Source organism: Anolis sagrei, chromosome 3, assembly GCF_037176765.1.
Source record: "Anolis sagrei isolate rAnoSag1 chromosome 3, rAnoSag1.mat, whole genome shotgun sequence".
NCBI classification, from domain to species: Eukaryota; Metazoa; Chordata; class Lepidosauria; order Squamata; family Dactyloidae; genus Anolis; species Anolis sagrei.
Window position 1 is genome coordinate 229,136,364 of NC_090023.1, and position 15,449 is coordinate 229,151,812.

At 41.0% G+C, this 15,449-nt stretch overlaps 1 protein-coding gene across 1 annotated transcript in view; it reads right to left on the reverse strand.

Moving 5' to 3' along the window:
- LOC132770695 (vesicle-associated membrane protein 1-like) overlaps nt 1-14,738 on the reverse strand; it is a 32,371-nt gene extending 17,633 nt beyond the window's left edge. The window contains exon 1 of the mRNA XM_060767926.2: nt 14,608-14,738. Coding sequence (XP_060623909.2) covers nt 14,608-14,609 — 2 coding nt within the window. The 5' untranslated portion in view covers nt 14,610-14,738. The remainder of the gene's footprint in view (nt 1-14,607) is intronic.
- Nucleotides 14,739-15,449: the final 711 nt, after the last annotated feature.

A 15,449-nucleotide genomic window follows, 5' to 3' on the forward strand; every position in this document is an offset into this window, starting at 1 on the left:
TGTGTCTAATGATCAGGTTGCTTTGGGTGATGGGAATGGCAATGTTGTTCATGTTCAAGTTGATTCCACTGATGGGAATGAGGATGCTGTCTGCGAAGATGTTCCTGAAGGGAATGGGGATAATGGTCTATTTCCTGGGCTTGCTTTTAGTGTTGTGGGGCCTGAATGCAGTTCAGTTGATGGCCTAGAGAGTCCTGCATTGCTGCAAAGGGAATCTCAAGGTCTTGAGCCTGGGAAAGGTTCTGTGCCTGGTCAGTTATCTCCAGGTGCAGATTGTAATGAAGGCTTGAACAGAAGAAGTGCTTTTAGCCAGCAAAGACAAACAAATCAGAAATTAAGGTGCACAGTCACATTAGAGCAGAGGTGAGAAGTGAAATCAAAATTGAGGAAAAATCCGTTCTTAGCTGTTTGGGAAACAAAGGAGATATACATATAGTGCCAAGTACTGAGTCTAGCTTTAGCCGAAGCAATGTTGGATTCACGATAGGTTCTTTATGCTAAATTCCTGGACCTTTGTTTGATTCCTGTTTCAAGTGCCTTGGTTGTTATTTGCCTTTGAAATCAAGCCTCTCGTTTTCTTGGATTTCTGTGGAGTATTTATCTTGGGATTTATTGCTCTTTTTACTTCCTAATCAATTGAATTTACCTTTTACTGTGGACTACTTTTTATTGCTTTGGCTTTTATTACTCTCAATAAACTGCTTGCTATTTTAACTCAACTGTTTGGTGTCTAAAGTTAGATGGAATCCTGCACTGGAGTGCAACATATAGGAGTATTGCAGGAGTGATCAAGTGTTTAGTGTGACTTCCTAGTTTCTATCTCTGAAGAGCAAGAGTGGGATGCATTTTTGAGTTGTAGTTCAATATTTAAAATCAACTGCTAATCCTAAGTAAAGTTACACCAAATGTATCAATGGGATTCATATAAGTGTTGACTTTGTATTCAGTAATTGAGCCAAATGCACTATTGTAGTTGGGACTAGTGTATTTAGGTCACCAAAAGTAACTTCCCAAATTCTAATGACAAGAGGGAAAGGGGGAGTAGGAAGAGGGAGCACATTAAGGAACTGAACACCCACTTCCATATTACAACATGCATTTTGGGCTTTTATGTGATCAAGAAGAAATAAGGAAATGGTGCAACTCTATAAGGCAGTAATTGGAATACATTCCAACCAACTTTAGCTCAGTTGCATTCCTAACTAAAGTTAGCGAAACACAAAGAATGAAACACAATGAATGAAGGAAAACTTTCTAGGGTTGAAAATTCACAAAATATTTAGCGTGATTCAAAGCTCAAAATAATCAAGTTCAGATTGTTCGGAGCCAGATGCCAAGAGAATTCTTACTTCTTCTTCATGCTCACATAGAAGGACTCAGTCATTAAAAACTGTGACACCAAGACATTCTGCCCCTGTGAAGCAAAGGTGTTGGTATGAACAGTGAATATATTTACACCAGAAATCATCAGTCACACCTTTCTGTGTGGCACAAGGAAACATTTTAACTTAAAATATTCTCTTTTAAAAAACGATTCTTCATGCCATTAACCCTTGTAAATCCCTGAGAAAAAGTCTAAAACAAACAGAATCATAGAATCATAGACTCATAGAGTTGGAAGAGACCTCATGGGCCATCCAGTCCAATCCCCTGCCAAGAAGCAGGAAAATTACATTCAAAGCTTCCCCGACAGATGGCTATCCAGCCTCTGTTTAAAACCCTCCGAAGAAGGAGCTTCCACCACACTCCGGGGCAGAGAGTTCCACTGCTGAACAGCTCTCACAGTCAGGAAGTTCTTCAGGTGGAATCTCCTTTCTTGTAGTTTGAAGCCATTGTTCTGTGTCCTAGTCTTCTGGGCAGCAGAAAACAAGCTTGCTCCCTCCTCCCTGTGACTCCCCCCACATATTTATACATGGTCATCATGTCTCCTCTCAGCCTTCTCTTCTTCAGGCTAAACATGCCCAGCTCTTTAAGCCACTCCTCATAGGGCTTGTTCTCCAGACCCTTGGTCATTTTAGTCGTCCTCCTCTGGACACATTCCAGCTCTTCAATATCTCTCTTCAATTGTGGTGCCCAGAATTGGACACAATATTCCAGATGTGGTCTGACCAAGGCAGAACAGAGGGGTAGCATGACTTCTCTGGATCTAGACACTATACTCCTATTGATACAGGCCAAAATCCCATTGGCTTTTTTTTTGCTGCCATATCACATTGTTGGATCATGTTTAACTTGTTGTTCATGAGGACTCCAAGTTCTTTTTCATACGCACTGCTCTCGAGCCATGTGTCCCCCATTCTGTAACTTTGCATTTCATTTTTTCTGCCTAAGTATCTTGCATTTGTCACTGTTGAACTTCATTTTGTTAGTTTTGGCCCATCTCTCTAGTCTGTTAAGAACATTTTGAATTCTGCTCCTGTCTTCTGGAGTATTGGCTATCCCTCCCAATTTGGTGTCATCTTCAAACTTGATGACCATGCCTTCTAACCCTTCATCCAAGTCATTAATAAAGATGTTGAACAGGACTGGGCCTAGGACGGAACCCTGCGGCACTCCGCTCATCACTTCTTTCCAGGATGAAGAGGAAGCATTGGTGAGCACCCTCTGGGTTCGTCTGCTTAACCAATTACAGATCCACCTAACCGTAGTTTTGCCTAGCCCACATTTGACTAGTTTGTTTGCCAGAAGGTCATGGGGGACTTTGTCGAAAGCCTTACTGAAATCCACAGTTTCTGGCTTCTCTGACTGACCTTGAATCCTTGCACTTTCACTTTCTGAGTCAGAATTCTCACAGAGAGAAGCATAATTCCCCTGGCTTGAATCTTTATCACTTTGTGCCCCAGGATATCCCACAGGCAATCCCACAGTCCTCTCTAAATCATCAAGTGAACCCATCAGCCTCAGGAGCAGCCTTAGACTGATCTGCAACAGGTAGGAGGGAACCTGGGTGATGTGGAGCGATAGGTTCCCTCCGCAGGCCACCACTGGATTTTCCACAATGTGTAGCAATTCCGGTAGCAACTCTGATGAGGTCATGAACCTAATTTTTCACACTTAAAATACTCTTAGCATGAGTTAGTTTGTGAATGATCATTGGAAGAGAACCAAGATTTTCATTTCCAATTATGGTGGCAAGAGAACATGCCTGTGAAGTAAACTCTTAAAATATCAGGAAGAAAACAGATTCTTAATAAATATGAATCCACCTTCACATGTGTTCTGGGCAAAAACTGATAACATGAATGGCAATAAGCAGCATATATGAGACATATTCCTATGAAAGAAAAATGACAAAATCAGGTTATCTCTTCTCTCCATGACCTGAAGTATTCTTCCCTTAGTGTATGGAAATGGAGACTGGTACTATGCTTTAGAATTAATTTAGTTTGATGGCACTTTAACTGCAGTGGCCCAAAGCTATGGAATACTGGGATTTGTAGGTTGGTGAGGCACCAGCACTCTTTGACAGAGAAAGCCAAAGACCTTGTAAAACCACAACTCTTGTGACTGACCTGACTGTTAAATCTTACTTGGTATTGTTGACAAGACAATGCCTTCTACTGCCCATGAGGAAGCAGGCTTATCTAGGTTGTGTAGCATTCACAACTTTGCCTTCTAACACTGAGAGAATTCTGGTGGCAATAACCAGGAAGTGGCTGTTGCTGCTCCTTAGCATCTGTTGCCTGAGGCACACACTGCTGCTTGACTAATACTAGAACAACCCTATAAGCAGTGAATTTTGAGCTAGTGATGTCAATTCATCATTCATTACTGGTGGATAAAAAGCAGGGAAGTGGGAGCGAGAAACATATAGAGGCAGTCCCCAAGTTATGAACAAGATAGGTTCTGTAGGTTTGTTCTTAAGTTGAATTTATTTATAAGTTGTAGCAGGCAAATTTTTTAAGTGTAGCTCCAGCCACACCCTCTCTCTCTCTGTCTGTCTCTCCCTCCCTCCCCCCCCCCTCTCTCTCTCTCACACACACAAGTTTTGGATAGCATATGGAAGGGTTAACACTCCTGTGATGTTTGTTTGGCTGTCTGTACTCCTGTTCAGAAGATTTCACCTCACTTTCTCTCCCTGTGACAATTGGATTTTGAAAAAAATGGCTTGTTGTGGAGACAAGGATTGGTGAGAAAGCTTTAGTGAAGACATCTTTTCCCCATGATAATTCCTCCAAGAGTGAATTTCCTTTCCGAGGGGCAGATTTATCTCACTTCCTGTTGTCTCATCCCTGTTTTTAACTGTGACTCATTTGTAAGTTGGACGTTTGTAACTCAGGGACTGCCTGTACTGTTATTTTCTGGAAAGAAACTCTAACAACATAATAGTTATTTGTATTGATACGTTGTCATAAAACAGTACTCCAGAAGATTGCTTTGGGGCTGTAATTGAGACATCTGCAGAAGTTAACATTTTGTGAAACCTACCATATCACTGGACATGGTGCCATTGTGATCTAGGTGTTGAGGTGGAAGACAGTTGACAAGTTATCTATTTGCTGAGTGAGAGGAGGCCAGTTCCTGGTAATGGAAGGTCATATTCAATCAGTGACTCATTCCCTGGCAAGCACAGCTCTGGGTGCATGACTCGGTCTGGTGAGACCATTGAGTGAGACAGGGAACTGGTGTGACGCACAGAGTCAGGTTCCATCTCCCACACAGCCAAAATATTTTCCGATATGGTCCTCTGACGTTGGCATCTTCAGCTGATGTCTGGCTTACCCAAATCTCAAAGGGTTACTGATTACTTTTTATTGTAAAAGGTTGTAAACTAGTTTTACAATGAAAGAAGTACCTGATGATGTAAGATTTGCCCTTTAGTGCACAACATCCCAGAAAGCAAGGCACTGCACTGTGATGAAGAAATGTCAACATTTTTTTTCCAGTATTCACATATGAGTGCCATAAGAGTATACCTACGTGGAAGACAGTTGACAAGGTGTGCAGTGGTTTGAGCATTGTACTATAAGCAGAACTGAAATCATATTTGGCCATGGAGTGTTACTTGGACAGGTCACACTCTCTCAACCACAGAGAAAACAATGACAAACACCTTATGATCAACTTTTCCCATGAAAACCTCATGATAAGTTTGCCTTAAAGTCAGCATAAGTTGAAAATGGCTTGAAGGTGCACAGCAATAAAGAATAAAAGACCACAAGGCAATTAAGAATGAGCATACCAGAGCTTGGGAATGTTACTTTTTGATTTCAATTCCCAGACTTCCTGGTTCCCAGCAACCCCATTTCCTTTGGGGTTTTATTCCAACAAGCCTCAAAGAAACTTTCCTAAGCTCGGTGGCCATGGAATAGATTGTTTTGGAAACAGGCATGTTTGATGAACTGGACCTCCAACAGAAATATTTAGTTACATATATTCTTGTTTTTTGTTCTGTGTCAGAAGCAACTTGACACAGAACAAAAAAGTCGCTTCTGGTGTAAGACGTTGCAAGGACCTTGCTCAGGGCAGGGGATGTCAGTATTTGTAGATGTGCTAAGCAGGATATTTTTCCTTTTTGTGGAGTATAGCTAAAGCGTTTTCTGCAGAGTCCATTGTAAACACTGCTTCTTGTTACTAACAGATTTGTGTAAATGGATGGTGTTAAGATACATTTTACGTTGCCAATTTTTGGGGCCCTAACTCAGAGCTAAGGGGCCCCCATTAGGGATCAGGACTCACAGTTTAAGAAGTTGTAGTCTAGAGTTCAGTTTCCTTATGTAAACTTAGATTTTAGTAGTAAGTAGTCACAAATAGTGAATTTATCGAGTCATTAATTCCCTTTCCCAATAACTAAGACATAACTAAGTGATATTAGGATTGTAAGACAATAAGCGATAGCTTTCGTACCATCCTTGCTGTAACTGTAAGCGGTTGTGATTACTTTATAGTTACAGAATGTGTGGTTTCTTTACCTAAATGTGCCAGAATACTACAATTTAGTCTGATATTTTAATTCAATTTGTAGCTGGAATGTCCAACTGGTTTGTATACTACAGTTTTTAACTTTAATCTATTGTTATGTTTATTGTTTATTTATTTTGATTTGATGTGTTTTATGTTAAATTTCATTTCTTATGTTTTATCCTTATTTCCTTTGGTGCTCACTTCTATTGATTTAGTTATTTGCTTTATATTTTATGTTGTTTTTGGTTTGCATTGTTGTTACCTTTTAAGCCATCCCGAGTCCCTCTGGGGAAATGGAGCGGGATACAAATAAAGTTATTATTATTGTTATTATTCTTACGAGCCATATATCACAGGTAAACAGCTTGTAGTATTCTGGTTTTTAAATTTCAGTTATTTTAGAATAATGAGAAAGTTAAGGCTTGCTTTATCATTGCAAAAATTGCAGTAGCTATATGGTTGTCTTAAAATGTTGACAAATTACTTTTGAATGTACTTTGGCTATTTAAGGGCCTAAATGCTCTAAAGGCACCAGATGATGTATGATCTCAGACCAATAAATACCAGTGCTATAGACTTTATTTCATAGGAAGGAACTAGCAAAACCAACTCAGTATTTCTGGCCTTAAAAAACCCTATGAAATTGTTGGAGTTGCCATAAATCAACAGGTGACTTAAAGGCATACTTATGTGCGTTGTACATCTCTTAAAAATAACAGAGAGTGCATGCAGATTTCTGTGTACCCTACTGAAGGCGGTATATAATCTCTCCCTTCTTCTGGACACTTTTAACTTTGTGCAACGAGGGGTTCCTCTACACAGACATGAAAACCCAGACTTATTTTGTGTTGGCTCTTGCCTGTCTTCATGATGTTCCTTGACTTCTGGTGAGTATCATAGATTATACCATGATCATACAGCTTCACTACATTTCAGAATGTTTTAGAGTTTGCTTGAAATTCTGGAATATCCCATGGCTTTGGGGCAATGTAGACAGCTGGATCAGTCCACTGTCCTCACTGAACAGCGCTGCCATCACCTTCCCCTGGGTCAATGTCAGCTGCAGAGTTCTGTATGAGCTCCTGGCCATTGCGAATGCCACTTTCTTAAATCAACAGAAGGAAGGGCTCTGTGGCCAGCTGAGAGTGCTGATGGCAACATGGAATGTGGCATTTCAGCAGAGTTCATGCAGTCTCAGCTGTGTGGACACCAATCCATAGCTGCAGCAGGTTTGGGACTATTTGTAACCACCTCTGATATCAATCTGGAGCCAATCTGCACCAAAGGCTTCTGAAACAGTTCTCTAACAAAGTATCACAGAGTCCATCAAATGATGCAGATAAGCTTCCACCTGTTATCTGTGATGCTTAGTCAAGGAACTGTTCTAGAAATGTTTTAAAATGAGGGGGGTCAGGAGACAGGGAAAACTTGTTTTCTGAGCACATAATTTGTGTGGAAATGGGGGAAAGCAGGGGAAAACATGTGAGATGGGATCTGTCAAATTTCCCTGTGTTAAATCGCTTCTTGTGTGCGTATCAAGATATTGACTATCTACAATTAAAACACTGTATGGTATGGAAATTGTTGTCATCATTGTATGCCTTCAAGTTGACTGCAACGTATAGCAAATATACTGCAGGGCTTGTTTGGGAAAAAATTATTTACAGACGGTTTGCAATTGACTTTCTTTGAGGCTGAGAGAGCATGACTTATCCAAGGCCACCCAGTGTGTTTCTATAACTGAGTGGGAATTTGAACTGTGTTTTTCCAGAACACTAGTCCAACACTCAAGCCACTCTACCATACTAAAAAAGCTATGTTATCATAGAAAAAGTAGCAAATGCATTATGCTAGAGAGGTGGGCAGTACATGGTTGGACAGAAACCTAACCTTCATTATAAGCCCAACTGAGCAAGGGCAGTCACAAGAAAGGTATAAATGTATTAGTGTGTATATTTTTAATAAATATGGCAATACTGAAAAGCAGACAACAAAAGATAAATATAGCTGAAAGACTGGGCCTTACTAGAACAGATTATATAACACTGCAAGCAGGAAACAGTTGTATTAATCACCAAAGAACAGCTCATACAAATAAAGGTATTTGACGTCATCCTGCCTGCTTACATGCACAAAACTAGGCAACAGCATCAATAGCATGAACTTCAGGGCAAGTTCATATCTGCTGGAAAGGTAGAAGAGACTACAGCAAACCAAGGAATGTTTAGAAAAGATAGCTACAGTTAAGAGTACTTTGTTCAGTGACTCATGGGAAAAACAAATCCTTTTAAACTAGGCTTTTGGATCTTGTGTTACTTAGATGATGTTGGACAGTAAGAAGTACCTCACACTCAATTTTTTAAAGCCTGCAATTTGAACAATTGTAATACAAAGTTTGAAGTTATGTTAGGCACAATACAGAATGGACTCATAAGTCAACTGTTGGCTAATAAGTTGACATATGGTAAATCTAATTGTTTCAATGGGTGTACTCTAATCAGCACTAAAAATAAGTTTTAGCTGTTGAAAAACAGGTGGAAATTAGGCACATTATCCTTGTGGATAGAGTATTGGACGGGAGATTTCTTGTGACAGGAGGATGCAGAAACCACTGAAGAAGATTTAAAAACATTTTAAGGATCATTGTGAAATACTTTGCGGAAAGTATCAATTTTAGTTGCATAAGTTTCTGATGAGGCAACAGGAAGACTTAGGATGCATCTATATTGTAGAATTAATATAGTTTGAGACCACTTTAGCTTCCTTGGTTCAATGCTATGGAATCATGGGAACTCCTTTTTAGCCTTCTCTGCCAGAGAGTGCTGGTACTTTACTCCCAGGTATTTGGGTGTGCTGCAATGCTCCAGTGGAATTCCTTCCCAGATAATCCTCAGAGCTTGGGACGCTTGTCTGTTCTTATGGTGAAAAGCACATGTCTGTGTTTTAGATGGGTTGGGGATCAGCTGGTTTTCCCTGTAATAGGCAGTAAGAGTGCCTAGAGCTTCGGAGAGCTTCTGTTCAACCATCTCAAAGCTCCCTGCTTGAGCGGTGATGGCACGATCATCAGCATAGATGAAATTCTCCGTCCCTTCTGGCAGTGGCTGGTCATTTGTGTAAATGTTGAACATGGATGGAGCAAGCATGCTCCCCTGAGGCAGGCCGTTCTTCTGTTTTCACCATCTGCTTCTTTAGCCCTGGAACTCAACAAAAAAGCTCCTGTTTTGTAGCAGATTTCCTATGAGGCAGGTGAGGTGGTAGTCCTTTGTGATACTATACATTTTTCTCAGGAGGAGGCGGTGGTTTACAGTATAATAAGCCGCTGACATGTCTATGAAGACAGCTCCTGTGATCTGCTGCCTTTCAAAGCCATCTTCTGTGCTGAGTTAGGTTCAGCACTTGCGATATGCAGCTTTTGCCCTTCCTGAAGCTAGCTTGCTGTGGAATCAGACATGGGCCTATTTTTCCATAATTCTATGCAAAATAAATCTCTCCAGAACTTTGTAAAGATGGCATAACAAGGAGACTGGTCTATAGCTTTTTGGATCATGATGGTCTTTCCCTGATTTCAAGATGGCTATAACTTGATTTCCTCCAGATTTTGGGGATCTGACAGGATGCAGTGCAGCTGTTCATCAGCTCCAGCAGCCAGCACCTTGCTTTTGGACCAAAGTTCTTGATTTGTTCCATCCGTAGATCATCCAGGGGGGCTGAGCAGGTGTTCCCCAACAACACCTTCTCAGAACAGCCCTCCAGGAAGGACTGGTGCCACTGTAAAACAGTGCCTCCAAGCCCCATTCCTGCTAGGCATCCCAGAAAGATACCATGGTCAATGGTATCAAAAGCCACTGAGAGATCCAAGAGAACAGCCCCTGTCCAGTTCCCTGCATAGATCATTCACTAACGTAACCAAGGCTGTTTCAGTTCATGTCCCAGCCTAAAGCCTCACTGATGTTCCTTCATCTGACTCCAGCTGCATGCTTTTTGGCTGGGGAGGCTATTGGGTGACTACATGTATCCAAGTATGTATTAGAGTAGAGTGGGCAAGGAAGAGATCTAGATGTGTTTGGGTTGAGGGAATTTGTGTTTGTCTTCGTGTATAAATATCAGGGAACCATGAATTGTAGTCTTATGCACTATTTGCCCAAGTTCCAAAGCCATCACATGCCATTGGCATATGGACCTTAAACCCATTACTACTGGTGATCCTCAGGAATTAAAACTTGAATTCATGTTAATTCCATAATTTTGGGATGTGCCAAGTGCATATAGTTCTAGCCAACTATAGGTGATGGTGAGGATTGCTGGGAGTTCAATACTTTTAAACAATACTATGAATATTGTTCCAAAACATTTCAATACTAATTAACAGGACATTCTATACAATTATATATTTCCACTGAAAACTATAAACAAATTATTGTAAGCATTTCCAGAAGAATATCAGTTGTTGGTTTTTCTACCACACAGACTAGGGGTCTTGTGGCAGCTAAAAACCAGTGTTTTCTGTTAGTTTTTAAAGTGCCACAGGATTCTGATACAGAAGTTCTAACAAGATATCTTTATGTCACCTGCACCACAAATGATATCTAGCTGACGATTGTAAAAGTTGAAGTGGTTTAGACCATGTGGTGATATTCAAATGTACCTGTTTAAACAAAAATGTTTTAAAAATAACATAACCTATAGCAAAGCCTCAAAACTCAGGAAACAAAATGGTTTTGATCCAATAAAGATATTATGAAGGCTTCTTTCTATTGGGATGACTGAGATTTTGGGAGTGATTTACAGGACAGCATGGAAATAATTATGCAATGTAGAATTGCATAGGCCAAATAGAAAGATATTTAAAGATTGGGACTGGTAATTATAATAACAAGTTTGTTTTAAATGTTTCAACTAAACCTTTAAATAATAATGTATTTTAATCCTTTTTCAACTTTGGTGAATTACTTAGTATTTTAGCTCGACATTCTTTAAATTACTGAAAGCCTCACCGAATCCTATCTTGGGGAGCTGAGGTACAGTGTAAATTGATTAATAAATTAAACAATAAAATGAAGTATACACTTTCAAGGTCACAACATGTTGAGGAACAAGTCTGCAAAAGGTTGCTTTTATGGCATGACATTTTTAATGACAACCATCCTCTTATATTGGGCCCCTAATGCTGTTAAATTACAGAATCTGTGACCATTGGTCATACTGGCGAAAGCTTCTGGGAACTGGGCTCCAACAACTTCTTAGGATCCACAGCTAGGAATCACTGACTTACATTAGTAGCTCTCTTGGCCCTCTCTTTTAAGAGAGAAACACTGAGGATCAGAAACCCAAATATAGTTTCTCTCACCACCAGGTTATTCCTCATTACATCTGACATTTCTGTAGCTTTTTAATTTAAATTTTCTATAAGGGTCAGTCAAGGCTGAAAAACAGAATATAAATATAACACTGCTATTATCACTTAGTCTTTATTGGCATCATCAGAATGCAAAGAGTTGTTCTATATGCTTTTCAAGGCCAATAATCCATCTAGTACAGACATGGGCAAACTTCAGCCCTCCAGGTGTTTTGGATCAACTCCCAAAATTTTGGGAGTTGAAGTCCAAAATGCCTGGAGAGCCAAAGTTTACCCATGCCAGATCTAGTCTTTCACTACTCCAAACTATGTCAGTTTCCAAGAAAGGATCTTTGCCTCAGTATCAGGTTTCCCAAAAGCATCAAGGACTGAATCCAGGATTTTACACATTGAACAGACATGCTTTTTCACTAAATTGTGGCTCTCACTTGAAAGAAGAGATCTGTGTAGGCTGCTGTTAGCAGAATTGTCAGTTGCTTGCTCCTTCTTGCTGCCAGATTAAAGCTTTAAACCAGCAAGGTGAGAAATTCCCCCACACTGCTAACTCTGGGTGAGTCGTCTTACACAAGGCTGAAAATGAAGCCCTTGAATTAACCTGTTGATGCATTTCAAGCTATAACATTTGCTGAACCAGTATTTTAATCAAAACCCATGTTTATCAATACTAAATTGCATCTATATTGTAGAATTGATGTAGTTTAACAGCCACGGCTCAATGCGATGGAGTCCTGAGTGTTGTTGTTTGGCGAGGCACCAGCACTATTTGGCAGAGAAGGTTAAAGACCCTATAAACTACAACCTTCATGATTCCATGGCATTGAGCCATGGCAGTTAAAGTGGTGTCAAAATATATCAATTCTACAGTACAGATCAGCGTTTCTCAACCTGAGAGTCAGCACCCCGGGAAGGTGGGGGCAGTCACAAGGGAAGTGTCAGAGGGGTCACCAAAGACCACCAGAAAACACAGTATTTTATGTTGTCATGGGCTTCTGTGTGGGAATTTTGACCCAATTTTATCATCGGTAGGATTCAGAATTCTCTTTGATTGTAGGTGAACTATAAATCCCAGCAACTACAGCTCCCAAATGTCAAGATCTATTTTCCCCAATCTCCATTACTGTTCACATTTCAGCATATTGAGTATTCGTGCCAAGTTTGGTCCAGATCCATCATTATTTGAGTCCACAGTGCTCTCTGGATGTAAGTGAACTACAACTCCAACACTCAAGGTCAATGCTCACCAAACCCTTCCAGTATTTTCTGTTGGTCATGGGAATTCTATGTGCCAAGTTTGGTTCAATTCCATTGTTAGTGGAGTTCAGAATGCTCTTTGATTGTAGGTTAACTATAAAACCCAGCAACTACAACCCCCAAATGACAAAATCAATCCCTCCAGAACCCCATCAGTATTCAAATTTGCGTATATTGGGTATTTGTGCCAAATTTAGTCGAGTGAATGAAAATACATCCTGCATATCAGATATTTACATTATGTTTCATAACAGTAGCAAATTTACAGTTATGCAGTAGCAATAAAAATAATTTTATGGCTGGGTGTCACCCCAACATGAGGAACTGTATTAAGGGGTCATAGCATTAGGAGGGTTGAGAACCACTGGTGTAGATGCACCCTGAGTGTTTCCAGCCTTTTTTCACCCCAATATTTATTTTTTTATTTATAGTATTTCTATGCCGCCTTTCCCAGCCCAAAGATGACTCAAGGCAGCTTACAAATTGGCAGCAATTCGATACCATAACAGTCATAAAACACAATTTAAAACATTTAGCACAAATTATAAAAACCATATAAAAACTATTAAAAACATATAATCACCAGTGACTTCCTGATTAACTCATTTTCTAAGCCATTCCATGTCTAAGCATTGTCTAAGTCATTCCATGTTCACTCTTTCCTAGTTCCATGTTTATCTAATTACACTGCATTTCCAAAGGCTTGTTCAAAACACCAGGTTTTTACTTTTTTCTGGAATGTCAGGATCTAATATTCATAGGGAGGGAGTTCCATAGCTGAGGGGTCACCACTGATAAGGCCCTGTCTCTCATCCCTGCCAGACGTGCCTGTGATGAAGATGGGATTAAAAGCAGGGTCTCCCCAGAAGATCTTAAGTTCCTAGCTGGCTCATAAGGAGAATCAGCTCATATATCTTGCACATTAATACAAAATGGTCTGTTATTAAACTCCCAGCAAAAGACATTCAAGATTTTCAGGACCCTACAGACAAATCAGTGAAGCCCCTATTTTTAATTTAATGTTATTTCAATTATAGCCTTATAGCCAATTATAGCACCGGGACTGTGGCACAGCTGGCTGGGTGTCAGCTGCATTAAGATCACTACTGACCAAAAAGGTCATGAGTTCGAAGCCAGCTCAGGTCAGAGTGAGCTTCTGACCAATTTGTGTAGCTTGTTGTCGACCTTTGCAACCCGAACGACAGTCGAGTAGGAAATTTAGGTACCGCTTATGCAGGGAGGCTAATTGAACTAAATTTAGAACACCATAAAAGTCTCCAGCAAGCATGCAAAGAATGAGGAAGTACTTCATCAGTGTCACAAATGGACAGTGAAGCAACAACTCCCCTGGTGACCAGAATCCCCTCATGAAAAAGGTGGAATATTAAATAGCCTTTGTGTATCTGGCTATATGTGGTGTGTCTATGACATTGAATGTTTGCCATGTATATGTACATTGTAATCTGCCCTGAATCCCCTGCAAGGTGAGAAGGGTGGAATATAAAAACGGAAAATAATAAATCAATAAATGTGTGATTAAAGTGTGCCTTAGAAATTGAGGTTCTGTTGTTACAGAGCAACACTGTTCTACCATTGTCTGGAAAGAAGTATTGAAGAAAGAAAGAAAGAAAGAAAGAAAGAAAGAAGAGGAAAGGAAAGGAAAGGAGAGAGAGAGAGAGAGAGAGAGAGGTAGGAATGTTCAAATGGCAACTTTTGGTGGTTCTGAAACAGCTGCATGAACTTTCTGAGTTGTTACTTGGGTTTTGCTCAATAAGAGCCTAAGGGCTGCCTATTCCAGCCTCTCCACCCCGACCTGGTCCTTCCCACTCCACCCTCCACGAACCTCCCAGAAGGGGCTCTCAAGCTCTGAGCCCTGGAGCTGCTGGGAGTCGAGCGAAGCGCCTTCCCGTTGGGGAAGCACAAGCGAGCGCGCTCCGAGTTCTTCAGCACCACAACAGTTGGACAGCTCCCTCTTGGCGCCGTGACAAACAGCCGCGCCCTCGCTCCCGAATCCCCGCCGCTGCCCAGGGGCACCCTCCCAGCCGGCCTCCCCTTCCCACCTTGGCTGAAGGAAATCAAAATCTGCGAGCCCTTACATTGTTTCTTGGTTGGGAATGATCTCAGCCTCGGTTTCCTCGCTCGCCCTCTCAGCTGCTAGCAAAGATGGCTTTCTCCTCCTGTTGCAAACAGCCTCTTAGTAGGGTAGGCACTGTTGCTGAGGAGGAGGAGGAGGCACAGCTACTGAGCATGCCTGCACCTCAACTGCTCTCCCAGGAAAGGCGGCGACCAGCGCTTTTGCCACCTTCTGTCTGGAGAGGGGGAAAGAGCAGCAGGGAGGCAACTCTGGGATCTCTGGTTTCTCCTCTAAGACCTGTTGCTGAACCAACGCTCTTCTTCTCAATACATGTTTGTGGGCAAATCAGACTACACAGAATATATTTTAATATCAATGCATGGCATGGCCAATTGCCTGAAAAGTTCTTGGTTGTGTTGGTTTCATCGCTCCCAGGCTTTGGTGGCAAGGGTTTTGCTTGCACAAGATGTATCTCTTCCCACTTCAAGCAAAGTCTGGTGATGGCATTAAACTTTATTGTTTTAATGATCTTATACAGTTGTGAAGTAGCAACAAAAATAATTTTATGGGTTGTTGTAGGTTTTTTCGGGCTATATGACCATGGTCTAGAGGCATTCTCTCCTGACGTTTCGGCTGCATCTATGGCAAGCATCCTCAGAGGTAGTGAGGTCTGTTGGAACTAGGAAAAAGGGTTTATATATCTGTGGAATGACCAGGGTGGGACAAAGGACTCTTGTCTGCTGGAGCTAGGTGTGAATGTTTCAACTGACCACCTTGATTAGCATTAAATGGCCTGACAGTGCCTGGAGCAAAGGTTTGTTGAGAGGTGATTAGATGTCCTTGTTTGTTTCCTCTCTGTTGTTG